The sequence below is a fragment of the Jaculus jaculus genome, chromosome 10, assembly GCF_020740685.1.
Source record: "Jaculus jaculus isolate mJacJac1 chromosome 10, mJacJac1.mat.Y.cur, whole genome shotgun sequence".
Classification (NCBI taxonomy): domain Eukaryota; kingdom Metazoa; phylum Chordata; class Mammalia; order Rodentia; family Dipodidae; genus Jaculus; species Jaculus jaculus.
The window spans coordinates 2,269,415-2,292,120 of NC_059111.1; the positions used below are offsets into that span (position 1 = coordinate 2,269,415).

General features: G+C 40.2%; 1 protein-coding gene across 4 annotated transcripts in view; it reads right to left on the reverse strand.

Annotated features, from left to right (window-relative positions):
• The window catches only part of Wdr72 (WD repeat domain 72), a 214,912-nt gene that overhangs the window by 73,361 nt on the left and 118,845 nt on the right, over positions 1-22,706 (reverse strand). For all 4 annotated transcript variants that reach the window (XM_045160885.1, XM_045160886.1, XM_045160884.1 and 1 more), the window contains 4 exons: positions 17,201-18,012; positions 13,382-13,470; positions 7,820-7,899; positions 4,836-5,034 (listed from right to left, as the gene is read on the reverse strand). In XM_045160885.1, the coding sequence (XP_045016820.1) occupies positions 4,836-5,034; positions 7,820-7,899; positions 13,382-13,470; positions 17,201-18,012 (1,180 nt within the window). The remainder of the gene's footprint in view (positions 1-4,835; positions 5,035-7,819; positions 7,900-13,381; positions 13,471-17,200; positions 18,013-22,706) is intronic.

Here is a 22,706-nt window from a genome sequence, read left to right on the forward strand (position 1 = left end):
TGGGGATATCTTTACAATCACAGTGTAACATGTAATTTAAATTAGCCAATGATTCCAAGGTGACAGTATTACCTACAAAACCACCACTTCTATTTCAAGCAATTTATTTAACGAAATGATTTAGACCACTCATTTAAGCCAAATGACATTGTAAATAAACATAAGGGGAAAAAAGTTTCAATTGCATTTTAGTAATAGAAAATAACTGCTGTTTTTAAGACAATGAAACTTAGCCTCAAGTGAATTAATGATGCCATTTATTTTAAAGAGATTCAAAGAGGACAACAATGAGATCATTGTAAAAATCCGCCACTCTCATAGGACACACAGGTACAGGACTAGGGAGCCTGCTCGGTGGAAAGCCTGAGTACCTGAGCTCGGGTCTCCACACCCCGAGAGGAACTGCACGTTGTGGTGTAGCCACTGGTAGGACTCAAGTGCTCTGGTAAACACTGTCCAAATGTGCCCGTGCAGGTAGCTCTGCTTATCCTCAGAGGGCCACACGCGCACAGAGGAGAAAGAAGAAGGGGTTATGTGAGAGGGGAATGACAAAAGACAGAAGAGGGTTATATCAAAACACACACACACACACACACACACACACACACACACACCACACACACACATATATATATACACATACATACATACATATGTATAAAATTGTCAATATTTTTAAAGCCATACGAAGAAGCAAGTATCTATAATCCTACCACAAGATGAGAGGTGGCCTGGCAGCTCATGGGCCAGCTAGCCAAGCAAATACGGCTAACAATCAAGAGACCCTGCGCAAATGAGGACCAGCGCCTAATGAGGACCAGCGCCTAATGTTGTCCTCTGAACTCCACACATGTGCCGTGTTACATGTGCCTTCACTCATGAACATGCATGGACACACAAACACATGCATATGCATACATACACAGAAGTTAAAAAAACATATACAAAAATCTGTCCTCTGAACATACACATGCCATATAATGTAATAAGTAAACCACTGGGAAGAAAGATGCAAAACTGTAGAGTTCACACATGCATGCTCCAACTCTTGGTCCACTTGATTTCCTTTGCTTCCTGGATGCAGCTCACACAAACAGTCTAAGAAAACCAGTTAGTTTGTTAATTGGAAGGAAGACGATGTCTGTGACTGAAAATTGGATTTTCTTTGGTGGTAAAACAACAATTTATGAGGAAGGAGAGACAAATCTAAGAATATCACTCAATAAATTATTCAATGTTTAGATCAGGCTGACTTAGAGAAAATTCCCTTTATGGGGCCAGATATAGAACATGGCTTTGCTGGACAAGATGCAGGTATTAGCGGGGATATTTGATGTGAATGTACAGAAAGCCATAGTGATAATGTTACTTCTTACAATTAATACATGTCAGTAAACATTTAATTTATTTATTTATTTGAGAGAGGGAGAGAAAGAGGCAGAAATAGAGAGAAAATAGGAGCGCCAGGGCCTCCAGTCAGTGCAAACAATCTCCAGATGCATGTGCCACCTTGTGCATCTGGCTTTATGTGTGTACTGGAGAATTGAACCTGGGTCCTTTGGCTTTGCCAGCAAGTACCTTAACTGTTAAGCTATCTCTCCAGCTCAGTAGACATTTTTAATAACAAAATATTAGAGGTTGCTTCCCAGTTTTTAGTGATTTAGCAGGATAGGTAAGATGAAATCTCAATTAAGTCCCAGATGGAATTGAAAGGTGGGTTAGTAATCACAGATGCATCTCCAATTCGCTATGTACGGTACTGGTGGCAAACAGCTAGCCAGTGCTAGGATGGACTTCACTCTCAAATTATTTTAACTCTGTTCTAATGTGTATGAGGAATACATTTAGAATGTCAAATAAAAACTTTAAAGAGGTGGTATTTCAGGACAAACTAGGCAGCACCAAGAGAATGGATGTTTTTTCAGAGAACATTTCCATTGTACTTGAAAACTTCATTTCCATGAACATGGGCACTCACAAAGCCAGAAGTTTTTCACACAAATAACTCAATGGCTGGAGTCAGTCTTAAGAGTCATGTGGCTTATGTGAGAATTACAGAAAAAAAAGTGAAAGTGCATTCATAAAGTAGTTTTCACAGTGTTGGTGGGCATTAAGAACTCAATTACCTGTTATTATTATTATTATTGTTTTCCTTGCCACTACTGTCATAAGACTACTGTGATAATAAATTAACTACTGTCTACTCTGGCTTGAAAGAATTTCATGAGTATCCTTGCATAACAAAATGACTTTTTACTTCCCAAGTAACTCACACATAAAATGTATCACCAAGAAAGCAAGAAAAAAAATAAATGAAATTATGGAAAAAGCATGGGGTAAGAATATGATAAAGTTAAATAACATACACTATTAACATGATAATATTTTTATAAAATAATACATGTTGCAATGACACTTGGGCTAAGTAAATGCACTTATGAAATTTGATAAATTATCAACATACCTATACACAATCTTGTTTGCCACATGATTTCTTGAGACTTCTCTGGGCATTTGATTAAAAGTTTTTGTTGTTGTTTAAATACCATCATGTAATGTATTACTTGCCATTAAAATTAAAATCTAAAATCTTTTCAAAAATAAGTATTTTCTAACAGGGAAACAGGCTAGTATGAATTAAATATAGCAGTATGTCTCTTTTCAGTGTTTGCTGGGTGTTTTTCATTTAATTATAATAACAGTTAATATTTTTCTCAAGTAACATTTCTTGAGAAAATACATGTTTAACATTTGTGAATGTTATTGTTCTTTAAAATATTTAAAATTCTATCTACCAACATACAAGGTAGGTTTAATACTTTAGTTTTCCAAATCTTATCTGAAATTATTCTCGATTTTCTTTTGCCATGAGCAGAGGGATTATTCAAACTCAATCCAAAAACATTTGCTACCAAACATAAAATCCAAATGTCTGCATAGATTGTGTGGTTTCGGTAGTGTGTGTGTGTGTGTGTGTGTGTGTGTTCATGTGCACGTGCACATGTGGAGGCCAGAGTTCAACAACAGGCATCTTGTTCCATTGTATTCTACCTTATTGAGTCAGTATCTCTCGTGAACCTGGAGCTCACCACTTCAGCTTGGTAAACTGGACAGAAAGCTCTAAGGATCCTCCTGTCTCCTTCTCCCCAGCTCTAGGATTATAGAACTGTGCTGCCACACCAGCGTTTTATGTGGATACTGAGGTCTGAACTTAATTCTTCATGCTTATATAGCAAGTACCTAACCCTCTTAACTCACTGAGCCATCTCAACAGTTCTGCCTGAGAGTAAATGTGGATAGAGCTGGCGGGGAACCGTCAAACATGTGTAAACACTGTGACAGAGAATTCATAGGCATGATTGATGGTTAGCCTCGATTTGTTGCCCCTAAACAGAGATGTAGCCCAAAGAATCAGACAGGTGCTCAGTGCTAAGCATTCCTCTCACAAACAGCCCCCCGTGAGAGCTCATCTGTGGCAAGTGGTTTGTCTTTGAAGAGTTGGAAGAAACTCACCAATGAGCCACCTATTGGGTGGCTCTCCATATCAATCAAGTACAAATATAGCTCCTGAAAATTAATCACAAAGGAATTTTTTCTACTTGTTTGAAAAAAATGTATAACAAGGAGCTTCTTCACAGAGGCAAATTTACCAGAAAATGAAGACTTCTTAGTGCAAAACTCAGAAATCAACAAACCAACATGTTGAAATAACCACTGAACCTTGCTAAATTATTTACTGAAATTACCACCATCAGTGATTACCCAGACAAAGAAAACATTTACCTATTTTTACCTTTGGCCATTGTTGAATACACCTTCCCACCCCTCAGCAAATAAGTTTACCTGATCAGAATCTTACAAAAATAATGAGAAGAAAAAAGTAGTACACACTCCAAAGAATGACATCTGTTCTACGATTTAGTGTCTCAAATACAACAACATTTCTGTGAATCCAAATAAATAAAAATAAAATCTAATTTGAAAGATTTAAAAGAAATACCTGGTAATTTAAAAAAATGGAACATGTAAATTTATAACATATTTTCCTGACAAAATATTCTTAACCATATTATAGGTTAATTTAGTCATTAAGACCTACTAATAAAACTAAAAATTAAGTTTGTACTATTTTACTTCCTTCTTTTCCTTTCCTTTTCCTTTTCCCTTCCTTTTTCTCTTTCTTCCCCTCTACTCTTCTCCCAGGGCTATCCTAGCCAGTCCTGTCTCTTCCCTGTTTGAGACAATGTTTCCTTATTTACTCCAAGCTGGACTTGAATTCACCATATTTTTTCCTAGTGCTGGGATTATAGGTATGCACCACCATACCCAATTTCATTATTTTTCTAAAGTCATGGCTAGTGTGCTGAAGAAATAAGATAGCATTTGATAGCATAAATTTAGTCAGAAACTACAAAAATTATTAGGAAATTTCAGTCCTAAACTCCATTATAAAAATCAAATATTCTAATTGTAAAATCAGTTTATCAGTTCCAGGAAAGAAAATTTAACATGCAGTTCTTACCAAGGAAAAAAATGAAAACAAATGTATTTCCATTACTATAGGTGTCATTATAATATATATCCTCTTAGGATATTCCTGTTAATTTTCTCTTCATTTTTAATCACTTAACTTCAAGACATTATTAAAAATAATATGAAATTTTCCTCTAGAAGTTCTTTAAAAACTTGACAATTATATGATGAAAGTGATAGCAAAATAGGCCAGAAACAGGGTTTGGCTTGGATCTTGCAAAAATGATATATTGTGGACTCACTTTCCCAACATTCTAAGGAGCACAGACCTCCTAAGAGCCGTCCTTGAGCTTCGCACTTACTTTGTGGAGCCACAACTTTTGTGATGCACTGTGACTGCAGCTCTTCCTCACGTGCCGCCATCCTTGCTGAGAACTGTATCACGTCATGGAAGTCGCTCTCTGCCATGGGCGCGGGCTGAGTAATGACTGGGAAGTTTCTCAAACTCTGCATGTGCTGCTGAACCTCGGCCAAGAGAACAGCTTGTATTGCTTCTGTCACCTAAAAAAAAAAATAATAATAATACGGTTTTCCTGAATTATTTAGTATATTCTAAATTCTTAGGAGTCTTGTTTAAAAAAAAAAATCCCAGTATTCTGATTTGAGCTGGTTCAGCATAAACAAGTGATCCATTCTGTAAGAAGTTGCAACAGAAAAAACTGGAGTTCAAGGTCTCTGGGGAGATGGCACACTTGCTACACAAGCATGAAGACCGGAGTTCCGATCCCAGCACCCACAGAAAGCTGGATGCAGCAGCAAGCATCTGTAATCTCTACCATGGAATGGAAGGTAGAGATAAGAGACTTCCCCGAAGCACACAGGCCACTTGCAGTGGAAGACAAGGTGGACGGTAAGGACCAACATCGACGTTATCTCTGACCTCCACAGGTATGCTGTGGACACAGTGCCTGCACTTTCACGTATACACATGCACGCACATATTCTAAGACTAAACATATTGAAACTTGGGCATAACAACTGACACTGTCTTCTGTAGATGAAAGATCCTAAAAGGATACTTCACAGGAGTTTTCAACACTTTGTCTAAGCAATCTTCACAGTTATCTCCTTGCTGGTACAAAACACCTGACCAAAGGCAACTTATGGGAGGAAAGGGTTTATGTCAGCTTACAGTCTTAAGGGGAAGTTTTATCATGGTGGGGAAAGTATGCACAAACCAAAAGCTGACTCACATCATCACATATCAACAGGATGGAGTAGTAAGAGTGAGCTGGCTTGAACATCCAGTGGCTGAACTAATAAATCTGAAGGACCATCCCCAGCAATGCGCCTCTACCAGCAAGGCTCCATCTCCCAAAGGCTCCACAACTTTCCCAAACTGCCACTAGCTGGGGGCCTAGCATTCAAAACACATGAGCCCATGGGGAACATTTCATTCAAATCACCATAGGTATTTTCATTTTATTAGAAAGTGTAGAAAATTATTTGAATATATCACATGCTCTTGAAGACAAGGTTAACTCCTCAATCTATGTCTGCCCTGGAAGCATTGTGTAGGTAAAACACTGAATTTCACTGTAATATACAATTTGGGCCTTTATAGAAAGGACTTTAATATTATAGCTCACTAACCTGTATGTGTGCCAATGTGACTTTTTTTGAGGTGGAGTTTCATTCTAGCCCAGGCTGACCTGGAATTCACTGTGTAGCCCCAGGCTAACCTCAACCTCACAGCAATTGTCGTACCTCTGTCTTCTGAGTACTGAGATTAAAGGAGTGCACTACCATGCCTGGCATGCTTACTTTTGTAAAATTATTTGCAAGGGAAGAGAAAGATAGACATAGAGGTAGATAGATACAGAGATAGATGATAGAGACAGAATGGACGCCAAAGGGCCTCTAGCCACTGCAAATGAATTCCGGATGCATGCACCACTTTGTGCATTTGGCTTTATTGGGGAATTAAACCTGGGTCACTAGGCTTTGCAGGCAATTGCCTTAACTGCTGAGCCATCTCTCCAACCCCTGCATATGTGATTTTTGATAAACTACCACAAGTCATGCCTTCCAACTGCTGCACACCTCTGGTCAGTGGAAGGAAGAATGTTTATCAGAACGTCTGGTCAGATATATCTTCATTTTAAACTTAAGAACCTGCTGCAAGACAACTTAAGATGGGTGGTGAGCAGGCCTTATGAGACCCTGAGTCTGCGCCCCATCATAATATACAGCCCGTAGCTTGCAGAGCAAAGCTAGTAACCATCTATGTCAACTCCTTCTTGGCAAAAGATGAAGCCAGACCCAGGAGTTAAAAGGACAGCTTGGAACTACTTAGGGAGGCACAGGAAGGGCATTCAGGTCTAGGCCAACTGGGATCCCTTCCCATCATCCTCCTCAGGCTCTATAAAGCCAAAGTCCCACATCTCCTCCTGCTTTCCATGGAGAACTTGTGGGCAAATTCATTCTCAATACCCTCCCTGAAGGCACGTGCTCAGTTGTTAAAGTTGGATCTTGCTTTGTTTCACAAAAGTATTCCATTTCTATCCAATGCTCATAAGATACATAAAGTAAATTAAATTCAAGGGTATGTGATCTACACAGTGGCTTTAAGAGATGGCAGGATTAAGAATTTGAATTCATGACTCAAGGGAAGCCTGATAAACCTAACGACCAGGGCTAACTTCCCTAGTACCCATGCAAAGACCGATCCACAGAATGGCACATGCATGTGGAGTTTGTGTGCAGTGGCTAGAGGCCCTGGTGTGCCCATTCCCATTCATTCATATTCTCTCTCTCTCTCTCTCTCTCTCTCTCTCTCTCTCTCTCCTTGCAAATAAATAATTAAAATAGTTTTTAAATGAATTTGACTGATTATTAGAGTACATAAATAAGAATGTGTTCCTGATAAGCCCAGATATTTCTTTTCCCATTTGTGAGTGAGATTAAACAAAAATCAAGAAGTAAATCTAGCTTCCAGAGTTGTGCCTGGAAGAGACAAGAGACTGTGTGGCTAGACTTCCCATGCAAATGGACAATAAGCACTGGGGATGACATCTGTCCTGCTGGTGTGTTTCACACAAGGCACTGAATCACAGAATGATGATAAATCACATAGAAAATTGTAGGTCATGAAATAACTTTCCATTCTCATTCTATCTATATGAATTTGCTTTTATGGAGTCAAGTCCTATAGTTTGACTTCACCTATTCTGCTAACCTATTTGACATAATTTCTGTGGTCTTCTCAGGCAGGGGGACAGTCAGCGAAAACCAGGGGCAGCAGGAAAAGCCTTTGAGCACCTTTAGACCATGGACTCCATCATACCTGCACAGACTGGTCTCTCCAGCAGGAGATCAGCTTCAGAAGCGAAAGGTCCGCCTCAGGTGGAAGGGGTACATTCTTGCCTGGAAACACACATAATATCTTTTGTACTAGAGCAATCCAGGGGTCCCCAGCCCTGTGTGTGTTGAATCAGCCTGAGGCTTGCTTCTACGCACACTGGGACACCAGTGCTCGGACTTATTCTCCAAGAGAACCAGGTCCAGTGAGTCTCAGGGAGGGGATGAGCAACCATTAATACTTCAAAAGTATCTCAGATGTAGGCTGGAGAGATGGCTTAGCGGTTAAGGTGCTTGCCTGTGGAGCCCAATGAACCCAGGTTTAATTACCCAGTACCCACATAAGCCAGATGCACAAGGTGGCACATGCATCTGGAGTTTGTTTGCAGTGGCTGGATGCCCTCACACACCCATCTTCTCTATCTCCCTCTTTCTCTCTCTCTCAAATACATAAATAAAATAGCTTATCCAAAGTCTCTCAGATGATTTTCATATACCATATATGGCGAGAATGCTTACTAACACAAAGTCATGTCCAATCACACTTAGGTTCACATTTTCAATCCATCATTGTACCTCATTGCCAACCCAAGACAAATTAATCAATATTTCAATGCTTCCTTAGATGAGTACTTCCACAATTCAATCTTGCCATGGGCCAGTATCTATCACATGCAAAATCAAAGGCTCTCTTTGATTTAGCCTTATCCAGCTGTTCCACTATGATCAACAGGTAAAGCCCTAACACTTCACTCCGACTCATTTGTTACTTTTTTGGAGACTACCCTCTCTGCATACTCTCCATCCTTGCCTTAATGTCTAGTGGGAAATCCTAAGAATGAGGAAGGGCTTGCTCTATTTGAATTGATTCGTAGTGCCCAGTAGCTATCCACACTAAAAACACTTAATAAGTGCCTTTTTACTAATTGCAAATATACATAGAACCATCCAAATGAAAAATCAATGAATTAAGGCTCTCCGAGGCCTAAAGTACATTGTGTAGGTCTCAGGTACTGGGGGTGAGGAGTGGAACAGCATGGGGTCTTTCACTGGTAAGAATATTAATACTGTAATGGTCTTGATTAATTATTGTTAACTAGACATTATAAAATCATAATGGCAAGGAATAATTATTATAGATTAATTATCATATTAATAAATGTTTGACATTCTGGTATCAACTAATGAGATTAGCATTTGTCTGAATGATTCCATCTGGAAACAAGTTTTGCATATAGTAGGTATATAATAATATACATAGTAATGCATAAGAATATACTTAGTATATGCATAACTAATTTCCATATATTACATTATTAGCTATATCATTATTATAATATACATATATAATCATATTACACATCAAAGAAAGACACTGAGTACAATACAAATTGAAGATATGAAAGATATTTCAAAGAACAGTTGGGGACTAGCGAGAGAGAGAGATATACTTCAGTTGTTAAAGATTTTTGCTTGCAAGCACACTAACACAGTTTTTAAAAATATATTGTTTTTATGTGCAAGAGAGAGAAAGGTGCAGACAGAAAGAGAGTGAGTATGAGTACATCACACTCAAATGAATTTCAGATGCATGTACCACTTTGTGCATCTGGCTTCACATGGGCTGGGAATCAATCCTGGACCACCAAGTTTGTAAGAAAGCACCTTTAACCACTGAGCAATCTTCCCAGCCCCTTACATAGTTTTGATCCTCCTCAGTGCCCATGCAAAGCCTTACAAAAATTGCTGCACATGGCTATCATCACTACACATAGGAGTGCAAGGAGGAGTGGAGCCAGGATAATTCCAAAACTTGCAAGTAGTAGAGGCAAAAATCAGAGAGTCCCTGTCTCAAAAGAATGTGGAAGGAGGCCAGGCTTGGTGGCATAAGTCTTTAATCCCAGTACTCTGGAAGCAGAAGTAAGATCGCTGTGAGTTCAAGGCCAGCCTGAGAATAGTAAATTTCAAGACAGTCTGGGCTAGAATGAGACTATAACTTGAAAGGAAAAAAAAAAAAAAAAAGAAAAGAAAACAAAATTGTCCTTTGGGGCTGGAGAGATGGCTCAGCAGTTAAGGGAATTTCCAGCAAAGCCTAATGACACAGGTTTGATTCCCCAATACCTACATAAAGCCAGATACACAAAGTGGCAGATGCATCTGGAGATCTTTAGAGTGTCTGAAGGCCCGTTCTTCCATCTCTTTTCTCTATGTCTATCTCTTCTTGTAAATGAATAAATAAAAATATGAAAAAGAAGACTCCTGAAGTTGTCCTCTGACATCCCCATGCACACGTGGAGTGTATACGTCCAAACACATGCACCTTCGACCTCCTCATGCACACGTGGAGTTCACATGTCCATACACATACACCATACACATTTACACACAAATAAACAAGAAGAAAGTTAAGAAATGTTCGATTAGTATTTTTTTTCTGAAGGAGCATATAATATGAAATAACCAAAAGCAAGACATAAAGCACGTTGGGTAGAGCACTGTTATTTTGCAGTCATATTTCTCATTTCTTCACAATCATAGCAGAAATCATTTTTGTCTCTTCTGATCTTTTTCCTTTTCCTACTCTCATTCTGTCAACCTTGTGACCATCAATACCAAGCATCCGTCTCAATTGTAACTGCTTACTGGCATCACAGAGTACTTCACAGTGCACTTTAATGTGATGTTAAAATTTTAATACAACATAGAAACGAGAGCCAACTTTTCTTGGCAATGTCAGCGAGTTATAGAATTAATTGCAACTTCAGGGGTAAAGATGAAAAGAAAACATCCTGGGCTTGCCAATATCACTCTGTCACTACTTCTGCTAAGAGAGGTGTCGACTCCTGTCAACCTTGAAAATCTCAGGGTATTGTTTCCTTTCCCTTTCTGAACTTCCCATTATGAAAACAAAATATGTGCTTTTTTAGTCTCTAATTTAATCTTTACTTTGCACATGTATTTGTGTGTGATGTGTGTAAGCATGTTGCTATATGTGTGGGTGCACATGTATACAGGTGTGTTTACACATGCCTGTGTGTCTGTAGAGGCTGTAGGTTGATGTCATGTGTTCTTCTCAATCTGTATCTCCTCCTTCCTTACCCCTCCCTCCCTCTTTCTTTCTCTCTCTCTTTCTTTCTTTCTCTTTTGGTTTTTCAAGATAGAGTCTCACTCTAGCCCAGGCTGACCTGAAATTCACTATGTAGTCTCAAGTGGCCTTGAACTCATAGTGATCCTGCTACCTCTGCCTCCCAAGTGCTGGGATTAAAGGAATGCACAACCACACCTGGCTTCCTCTTTATTGTTGAGGCATGGTCTCTTACTGAACCTTGACTCAGCTGAACCTCACTGATTCAGTTAGTCTAGCTAGCCAGCACATCTTAGGGCTCCTTCTGTCTACACCACCTCACAATCCCTGGGAATATAGGTTCGTGCCACTAAACCTGGAAGTTTGCATGGGTATTGGTAATAGAATTCGAATCCTCAGTCTTACACTGTAAGAAAGAGAGAGAGAGAGAGAGAGAGAGAGAGAGAGAGAGAGAGAGAGAGAGAGAGGTGCACCAGGGCCTTCTGCCACTACAACCAAACTCCTGATGCATGTTCCACTCTGGTTTTAAGTTGGGTACTGGGGAATTGAATCTGATCCATCAGGCTTTGCAACCAGCCCTTAAGTGCTGAGTCATTTTTCCATATATACATATGTAGCATTTGAGAAAGACTTGAGAAACAAAGGGGAAAAGAAGCAGAGCAGGGGAACTGTACAGATATCTAGGGACAGATCATCTCAGGCAAAGGTACAGCTCATAATAAGCCCACATGACCTGCTTGTCATGTTGCTTATGAATAAGGAGACAAGAGTAGGTAATTGTGGAGTTGAGCCAGAGAAGAGTGTGTGTGTGTGTGTGTGTGTGTGTGTGTGTGTGTGTGTGTGTAAAATGATATAGGCCAAGCAGCTACAACAGACAGGGCTTTGGGAATGATGGGAATGACTATGGCTTTTATCCTGAGTAGAAAACAAAAGATATTGGAAGGTTCCCAACAGAGTGAGGATGTGACTTTGTGCCTAATACATCACTCTGGCAGCTTGGTTGGGAATAGAGTGTAGGAGCCAAGGGTGGAATCTGGGAGTGGCTAGGCACCTACTGTGACCATCTAAGTAGGATGTGAATGCAGGCTAGAGGCTCACTCCATGGGTGAAGCATGTGGATGGTGAGAAGTAGTCTGTCTGGGGAATAGTCAAATGATAGAACCACATGATGGCTTACAGAGTGGGTGTGAGATAAAAGAAAGGGAAAGTAAGACATGACATCTAAGTTCTTGACCTGAGAAGCTGGGAGGGTAGGACCAATACTTGGTGATGTGCTGAAGATCTGGAAAGGCATGTGTGGGAGACAGGTTACCACTTAGCATCAAAAAAAAGTCTAAACATAGAGATGCTACTCAGTGGCACTCATGGGGCTGGGGAAACAGCTGGGTCACTGGAGAAACTGTAAGCATGAGTGCCTGAGTTTGGATTCCCAGAACCCATGTACAAGCCGGATGTTGGGGCAGGTGTCTATATCCCAGCACATCTACAAAGAGACAGAAGGTAGAGACAGAGGAATTTACCAGAAGCTCATGGACCAGCTAGTGTGTGGAATGCAGTGATGAACAAGCCATCCCACATCTAACAAAGTTGAAATTTGACATCCAAGACTGTCCTGTGATCTCCATACACATACTGTGGCATGTATATGCCTATAAATCACAAACTCACACACACACAAAGACACACACACACACAACTAAGATTGATACTCATGAGACTATAACCTTCTTGGATGGAGAGATGACTCTGGAATTAAAGGAGCTCGTTTTCAAAGACTGGTGTCCAGGATTCAATTCCCTAGTACATACATAAGGTCAGATGCACAAAGTGCGGCATGTTTCTGGAGTTCATTTGCAGTGGTAACAGACTGTGGCATAGCCATTCTAATTCTTTCTGCTTACAAATAAATACATTTTATTTTATTTTACTTTTTAAAAATATTTTTATTTATTTATTTGAGAGTGACAGAGAGAGAAAGCGGCACATAGAGAGAGAATGGGCATGCCAGGGCCTCCAGCCACTGCAGACAAACTCCAGACACGTGCGCCCCCCCCCCCTTGTGCATCTGGCTAACGTGGGGCCTGGGGAATTGAGCCTCAAACTGGGGTCCTTAGGCTTCTCAGGCAAGCGCTTAACCGCTAAGCCATCTCTCCAGCCCACAAATAAATACATTTTAAAACATTAAATAATGTAACCTTCTGAAATAGCAATGCAATTCTCTAATAATTATTTAGAATAAATATATGGATGCAGTAAATTTTTCAATTAATCACATATGCTCTTTACTTAATATCCAAATATTTCTTTGACAGAAGTCTTAGGCTTTAGGCATTTCAAAGATGGTTGAAGTCTATGTGTTATGCAATATTGCTTATCTTACTTTGCTGTAAAGTTATACAAATATTATACTACTGTATAGGAAAAAATATACTGGGTTCATATATGTGTAAGTTACCCCCTTACCATTTCTTAAGTGTCCGTAGAAACTTGATATATTCAAAATATCATTCCCAGGGCTTTTCCCCTTATGCATGAATTCCATTTTCAAGGGTCTGTTTGGAAAAAAAGAGTTAAAGGATACTGTTTCATAAATACTATGAAAAAGATTTTAAGAAAAGTAAACTGAAGATACGGGAGCAAAGTTGGGAATTGAACATGGACTATTTTTAGCAATTTCTTTCATGTTAACTTCTTGTGGGTACCTCCTCTTCACCTAAAATCTGTACCCCAGTTGAACTGCAAACAAGAGCTTTTAGAATTAAGTCCAATTTTGGAGGAGGGTTCTCACCACTTTAGAACATGTCATATGGGAGTTCCAATTCTGGGATCCTCAGTTGTTGACAGCTGCCAAAGAACTCTCTCTCAAGTTCTCCTTGCTGGGCCAGGACCTCCTCCTCAGGAGTGTTCAGATATTACCCCACTGGTCTCCTCACTGGGCCAGGACCTCCTCCTCAGGAGTGTTCAGATATTACCCCAGTGGTCTCCTCGCTGGGCCAGGACCTCCTCCTCTGGAGTGTTCAGATATTACCCCACTGGTCTCCTCGCTGGGCCAGGACCTCCTCCTCTGGAGTGTTCAGATATTACCCCAGTGGTCTCCTCGCTGGGCCAGGACCTCCTTTACAGGAGTGTTCAGATATTACCCCAGTGGTCTCCTTGCTGGGTCAGGACCTCCTCCTCTGAAGTGTTCAGATATTACCCCAGTGGTCTCCTTGCTGGGCCAGGACCTCCTCCTCAGGAGTGTTCAGATATTACCCCAGTGGTCTCCTCGCTGGGCCAGGACCTCCTCCTCTGGAGTGTTCAGATATTACCCCAGTGGTCTCCTTGCTGGGCCAGGACCTCCTCCTCTGGAGTGTTCAGATATTACCCCAGTGGTCTCCTTGCTGGGCCAGGACCTCCTCCTCAGGAGTGTTCAGATATTACCCCAGTGGTCTCCTCGCTGGGCCAGGACCTCCTCCTCTGGAGTGTTCAGATATTACCCCAGTGGTCTCCTTGCTGGGCCAGGACCTCCTCCTCAGGAGTGTTCAGATATTACCCCAGTGGTCTCCTCGCTGGGCCAGGACCTCCTCCTCTGAAGTGTTCAGATATTACCCCAGTGGTCTCCTTGCTGGGCCAGGACCTCCTCCTCAGGAGTGTTCAGATATGACCCCAGTGGTCTCCTCGCTGGGCCAGGACCTCCTCCTCTGGAGTGTTCAGATATTACCCCAGTGGTCTCCTCGCTGGGCCAGGACCTCCTTTACAGGAGTGTTCAGATATGACCCCACTGGTCTCCTCGCTGGGCCAGGACCTCCTCCTCTGGAGTGTTCAGATATTACCCCAGTGGTCTCCTTGCTGGGCCAGGACCTCCTTTACAGGAATGTTCCGAAACTACCCCAGTGGTCTCCTTGGCATGCAGGTCTTTCTTTAAAGTTCATGGAAGTCATGTGTCCAGTGGGTACCACATGACTTCTCAACCTTCACAACCAAGGTCAAGTGTTGGCAAAAGGGACACGTTTGATGGAAAGATTTGTGTCCAATAAATACATCATTTTGATTTCTCAATGAAACATAACATCCCAGTTCTGACAGATCAACTTTAGAGTTAACTGACTTAGAGAAACAGTCTTGACTCCTGATTCTGACACTCTAGAACTTGTTTCAGTAAATTTTTTCAAACATATGAGCATGTGTGGTGTATATGCATGTAGTATATACATGAGTACATGCAGATGTGCATGCCCGTGTTCATGTGGAAGCCAGAGGAGAACATCAGGTGTCCTCTATTGCATATCCAGGTGTCTCCTTGAGGTGGAATCTCTCACTGAACCTGAAGTTGCTGTTTCCAGTCCACTGGCTGACCATGAGCCCCGTGATTTTCTTGTACCTGCTCTCCACAGGACTCAGGGTATAGATGTGTGGCCATGTCCAGCTGTCTATTGGGGCCCTGGGGAACCAAACTCAGGGAGTCTCAGGCGCCCATGCTTGCAGCAAGAACTCTTAAATCCCAACCATCCCCAGACTTCAATGGACATTTTTTTTTTTGGAGAATACACTATTGCTGGGCATCTTTTGAAGGCCTTTCATGAAAAGCATGTTGACAGCCCATAGAATCCCCTACATAATGCCAGGTATTCCATCCTCTCTATCTCATACCTTGCATTGGGAACAAATTCACAATTAAAGCCTCTGGCAAGCAATGACAGAACCTCCCCTGCCCCGTGCCCTGCCTGCTTTGTGGGACCACACTTAAACACACGGTGAGAGAGCAGTGCTAAGCTTCAAAAATCTGAAGAAATAAGCAATTGCCTGGTCCACCTCAGCTCACTTTGTAAACAAAGAAGGCATACTCCAGACAGCACAGGGGGCTAGGCCAATGTCACACCGCAGTGATCCAATTTAGATCAGGGTTCAATGCTAGGCCATTGGACTCCAGGCTAATTATAGTTTCTTTCATCATACATTAGTGCTATGTAATTTTCCTAGTAATAGCAAGAAAAGAAAGTTTTAAACAACTATCTACATTGTGTGTATATGTGAGTATGCATGTTAACATGTATGAAGACATATGTGTAGGTGCACATACACATACATGTTCATGTGTGTGGAGGTCAGTGATATCAAGCGTCTTCCATAATCACTGTCTAACTTATTTGCTAACTGAGATGGGCTGTCTCACTTGAACCCAGACTTCAGCAATTCCACTGGCCTAGCTAGCCAGCTTGACCCATGGATCCCCTGCCTCAGCCTCCTAAGTGCCAGGATTAAAGGTGGACTACCATGCCTAGCCAGCATTTATTTGCTGGGGACACAATTCCTGTCCTCACATTTGCACAGCAAGCAGTTTACCATTAAGCTATCTCCCATCCCCATGAAATTTCTTTTCAAAGGGACATTTGGGGATTTAGGATGAACAAAAGGAAACAGAGGCTCACTGAGTATAAAAACTGGGCACTTCTTAATCTCTGATCTTGTCAGAGTCGATCCCCATGGGAGCAAAATGTCATGGAGTATTACAGTGCCTTGGTGGACTCCCAACTGATGCTAAGCCCACCAAGGGCAGGATATTTGTCACACAGCATCTGACAGATTTTGGTGAACTGTGCTCTTATCGATGAAGAGAAATTTCTGAGATCCTTCACTGCCATGTAGTGTTTGATTCAGTGTCTATTTGAGGGACCCTGTCCTGGAATCAGCATTGCTGTTCTTTCCCCTCTAACCACCTCCAGCACTTAATCAACAATATTTCACCCAAGTCTTCTACTCTGCTTCAGTACTTCCTGTCTGTATCATGAGCAGTATCTTATCATTCAAACGAGTTCATGCCTACATCAGTCCTTTCTTTAAGTTCCATAGTCCATCAGCTATGGGCATAGTTTAATAAGGAAGCATTTAGAGAACTTAATTCAATTCTATAACATCCGACATATTAACAAACATTACTGAATTTTAATAGTGGGAAAAGACCAACAGGCAGAGCTGAGGTTAGTAGGTGATGACAATCTACAGTGACAATGGTGATATACATATAACACATATATATATGTTATATGTATATCCATTGATTTATGGATATATTAAGCATCTACCATAGTGGATTTTCTGGCATAGATTATGAGAATAACAAATATTTGTTGCATGAATCAATTTTAAAACATATAGATATACTGTCAATTATCTTCCAATCCCAAGAATTAATAGAAAGATTTTTTTACATACTGGTTTTGGAGTGAAGAAGTAGTCTTCTGTCAGAAATAAGGAAGACGGGGACTTGCATACAACAGATCAGCAGTCTCCTGCCATTCTTACCTGTTAGTCTCACAGGCTGCTTCTAAAGGCATGTTAACTAATGTGGTCACCAAAACCAGTCTTCTCAATAAGTAACCTATCGTGTTTGACTCCTGTAAAGGGTCACAGTGGCTTTCCAGGTTTCTTGGTATTCCAGCCTGGCTTGGAAGAGTGGCTGTGTATTTATGTGACAAGTCCAAAACTTTTCTGGAAAACAGATTCACTCTTGGGTACTTCATGTCACTGCTGTCCAAGTCCCAACCCGGGAGCATCAGAGAGAACTGCTCTCCATCGGAGGCAAGTCCCAAAGACACGGGACCCTGCAGCTTCAGGATATTGAGGTGTCTGGTGCAGAGGTAGTCTAATTCTTTATCCACCCCCCATGGCAGGAGACACGACAGGAACAGTTTCGCTGTGTCGATGGTGAGATTAGCATCGGCCTTGCTGTATGGCTTAGCACATGTCTTTTTGGAATGCTTTGTTTTCTTCTGCCTCTTCAAGCTGTCATTTTCCTCTGAGAAGCTGAAGATACTGTCCCCTGGGGCTGGGCTCTCACTTGCAGGCTTGGTCTGAGCCTCAGCAGACAGAGAAGTGCAGGACGCTTTGCTTCTTTTCATTGTCAGGGCCGTCTTCTCCACAGTGCTCTTGGCTCTCCTCAGGATGCCACTGCCATAGAATGAACCCGGAGGGTCAGTGCCACTGAGGGGCCTTGGCAGCATCCCTTCAACAAGGTTTTCCAGATCAAACAGCAGGATGTGAAAGCCAACATCACTCCATTTTGTTTTCACAGGCAAGACATTAAAAGGCCTTGGAACAGATATGGCATCAGCAACCTAAGGAAGTGAAGAATAATCATATTTCAAAGTCATTGCTGTGTAAGTTCTGTGATGTCGACATGCAACATAAAAAGAAACACAAGTTACAGTTACATGCAAAGCAGTATTAAGTTCTGGAAAGACAGGTCACGGCAAGTTGTCTTGCCTTTATTATAAAATTCCTTCTTAAATTACACTCTGTATCCTAATGTTCATTAAAAAAAAATTTAGGGTCTAGAGGGATGGCTTAGCAGTTAAGGCATTTGCCTGCAAAGCCAAAGAAACCAGGTTCAATTCCCCAGGACCCACATTAGCCAGATGCACAGGGGAGCACATGTGTCTGGAGTTCGTTTGCAGTGGCTGGAGGCTCTGGCATGCCATTCTCTCTCTCGCTCTCTCTATCTCTCCCTCTTTCTCTGTAAAATAAATAAAAATTTTATTTATTTATTTATTTATTTATTTATTTATTTGAGAGCGACAGACACAGAGAGAAAGACAGATAGAGGGAGAGAGAGAGAATGGGCGTGCCAGGGCTTCCAGCCTCTGCAAACGAACTCCAGACGCATGCGCCCCCTTGTGCATCTGGCTAACATGGGACCTGGGGAACCAAGCCTCGAACCGGGGTCCTTAGGCTTCACAGGCAAGCGCTTAACCGCTAAGCCATCTCTCCAGCCCAAATAAAAATTTTAAAAAAATTAACACAAGATTTGTTTTTGTCCTCTAGGTAAATTTGAATTAGATTCACTCTGGAGAAAAAAAGTGTATGATATAATATCTATCTATGTATCTATCTATCTATTTGTATGTATATATTGTGTATATATGCATATGTATGTATATATTCTTTCATATCCTATATATTTCATACCATATATATGAGAGGATAACATTTATATTATAATACACATATACATGATCCCATATTCACATATTCCCAACGTAGTCATAGAGATATGCAAGGAAAAATATTGACTGCTCATTACTCTGTATTCTCTCTGTCACATTTTTCTTCTTCCTGTATTTATGATGACACTGTAAGAATGTATACGTTTGCAGGATCACCTTTACTTGTTCTGTATGTCCACTGTCTAGGACTCAAATACTCATCAAGAGGCAGGTGCTGTGGTTCAGACCTCTAATCTCAGTACTTGGAAGGCCAGGAGGGTCAGGAGTTCAAGGCCAGCATCATAAATAAAGCAAATTTGAGGTCAGCCTGGGCTACATGACCCAAAATTGCCTCGAAATAAAAAGGTATAAATAAATAAAGAAATACCAAATAAATAATTTAAATATCTTAAAATGATAATATAAGCTATATTAATTGTTGAACATTTTCATTGATATTTTGTTTATTCTGTACAATATTTACATATGAGTTTTATAGTTTTCTTTTGTGCTTAGGGAGTTATATAGTTATTTGAAATGTTTTGTTGGTCAGCTATGCATCTGAAATACCATATGTTCCTATTTTGAAAAATGAAAGATTTATAGGATCTGATGAAACACCAGTGTATATAGCCACTATTTTAAATTTTTATTTTTTTTCTTTTTGTCATGCTAGAGTTTGGACCTTTACTACTAACCTATATGCCAAGCCTACTAGAGTTTTCTGATTTTCTTTTGCCTCTTCAACAATTTCCTGTTGGTGTGGAGCACCACAATTAGTGCTAATAGTGTTTTTAAAATATTTTATTTATCTTTTTTTCCTCTTTTTTTGGAGGTAGGGTTTCACTCTAGCTAAGGCTGACCTGGAATTCACTATGTAATCTCAGGGTGGCCTTGAACTCACAGTGATCCTCCTACCTCTGCCTTCCAAGTGCTGGAATCAAAGGCATGCCCAGCTATTTATCTTTTTATTTATATGAGAGCAAGATCCAGAAAGAGAGCAGGAAGGATGTGCCAGGGCCTTTAGCCACTGCAAATGAACTCCAGACAAATGTACCACTTTGTGCATCTGGCTTTACACGGGTATTGGGAAATTGAATCTCAGTCCTTGGGCTTTGCAAGCAAATGCCTTAACTGCTTAGCCATCTCTCCATCCCTAACAGTGTTTTTTTTTTTCTTAATTAATATTGAACATCCTTTGAAGATTATACTTTTGGAGTTTTTCTTTTAAAAAAGTTTCCTATCAGAGAAAATGAAAATGATCACTCACATTCCTTTCAAAGACTGTATTTTTGTATATGGTTTTCAATTTTGTATTTGATTTGTGTGACAGAACAATTTTCATGTTTTCCTCTTCTGATATCCAACTGCTTTAGTGATTTGAGAGACTGGTCTAATTAGTTGAGGTATCAATGAATAAATTAATTGCAATAGAACACTAAATTGATTAATAACATTAAAAAAGAACTTGATTTCTGATTAAGTTCCCTTACCATGACCCACTATGGTCTTTAAAATCTTTCATGTGTCAAGTTCTTGGATACATTTCCTACTTAGACCATATTTAATTAATTTAATATTTATTTTGACAGTTTTTACAGTTGTTGAAGTGGGGGTCTGTCTGATTATCAGTTACCCAAATTTTGTGGTATCTGAATCCTTTTTCAATTATATATTTTGCTTCTTTTTTCTTGTTAGGAGTTAATTTTGATACTCTTTTCAAAGAATCAACTTTTGCTTTCGTCTATCCTTTTGATGGAATAATGTTTTTCCCTGAAAGCCAGTTTTGCTGAGTTCAGCCTTTCAGCCTGTCTTCTGCTGCTTCTGGCTTCCTTTCATGTGGTGGAGATGTCAGCTGCTGGGCTGTCACTCCATCTGACTTTCTCCCTGCTATTTTTGATTCTAGGTCCTCTTGTCTATAATATTCTGCATCAAAATATGACTTTTTATATGATATTTTCCCCAGTCCTATATTGTATCTGAGACGGTAAGATGTTCTGAATCTTTCCTGTCCATTCTACCATCACCTTACTGGATGCATACTCTTATTTGATGGAGGCTCTATACCTTGTGTTTTCTGTCTCTTTGTCCCTCCATGCCTCATCTGCACATACTTTTCATAGTTTGTCTTGTCTTTGCCTGTTTGATTTTACTGGTCTCTAATATGTCTCTTAACCAATGAGTTCTTTATTTTGATATATAATCTTGAAGTTCTATTTGATTCTTTAAAAAATCAAATTGTTTATTAAGTATGCCAGCATCATGGGAAGATTCAGGTTATGAGCCACAGATGAGTGAGACCATGTGACAATTATCTTTCTGTGATTAGGTGAGTTTATTGAGAATGATTTGTTCCAAGTTTGACCATTTTTCTATCGAATTTCATTGTGTCATTTCTCCTTACTGCTGTGTAGAATTTCACTGTGTAGATAAAACACATCTTAGTTTTCCATTAGTGTAATGGTGGACATCTGGATTGATTCCAGCTCTTAGCTATTATGAATTGAGGGGTGATGAGCAAGTGATGCTTTTCTTGATGAACCTGGTACCATCATAAGAGTGAAGGGGACAGACACAGAGAACAGTCAACTCTTCAGCTCCCAAGACCTCCCGTTACTGAAATAGACCAAAAATGAACCCACCATGGCTAAGGGAAATTCAAGGAAGAGGGGGTGAAAAAATTGTTAGAGCTATAAGTTTGGTCATTATGCACAGAGACATTGCCTCTCCCCCATAACTGAAGGCCATCCCTACAATGCAACACCCACAATCTGTAGCGGGGAGACAACAGGGAGAAGGCTAAGATGGTACCAACATGGCTGTAAACACACTATACAGAACTAGCAAAAAATAAATAAAAAAGAAAAACCAAACAATAAATTAATTAATTAAATAATTTACCAAGCCAAAAAAAAAAAATCAAAGTGATCTATTCTTTTTTCTTTTTTCTGCTTTTTCAGGTAGGGTCTCACCCTAGCCCAGGCTGACCTGGAATTCACAATGTAGTCTCAGGGTGGCCTTTAACTCACGGCGATCCTCCTACCTCTGCCTTCTGAACGTGGGGATTAAAAGCATGCACATTATGCCTGGCCATTATTATAGTTGATTCTTTCTAACTCATATTTTAAAACTCTTCTTGTTTTTCTTCTGCACATGCTTATTTTATAATTCCAATGTCTGAGATCTTTCTGAGAGTCACTCTGCATATCTGCTCTGAGGATGCTTTCCTGTTTCGTTGCAGGTGTTAGAATTGTATCTCTCCTTTCTCTCTCTCTCTTTCTCTTGTGTGTGTGTGTGTTGTGTGTGTTACATCTTCAGTGAGTTCCCTTTGAGAAGATTTTAATCTGATTTTCAGGTACCCAGGAGTACCCCCAACTGCAAACATTTTCATATGTTGTACCTAGCAAGAATTCTAACTTCTATATTATGATTTTCGACTCTTAAGAAAGTTGTTCATTTATCTAGGGCCAAGGTCAATAAACACAAATACTTTCACTCTCTGTGAACTTATCTCAGTTTTTGTTCATTTTTTTTTTTCCCCTGAGTTATAGCCCCTGTGAGATGATGGATACAGGCAGCGGTTTCTGCCAAACTGACTTGGCTCTGGACTTACACAGGGCTCTTTGGTCACTATGTAGTGGTTAGAAGCTACACAAAGAGTTCCCATGAATTAACAGAGATGTCAGTTGACCTTTATCCTCACTGGTCGGGAATTGTGTTACCATTTTGATTTTGCCTCTAAGAAATTCTTAAAATTTCTTGTTATCACACATAGTCATTATTAAAAATCATTTTCTAAAAATTACTTTATTGTTTTTAGAGAATTT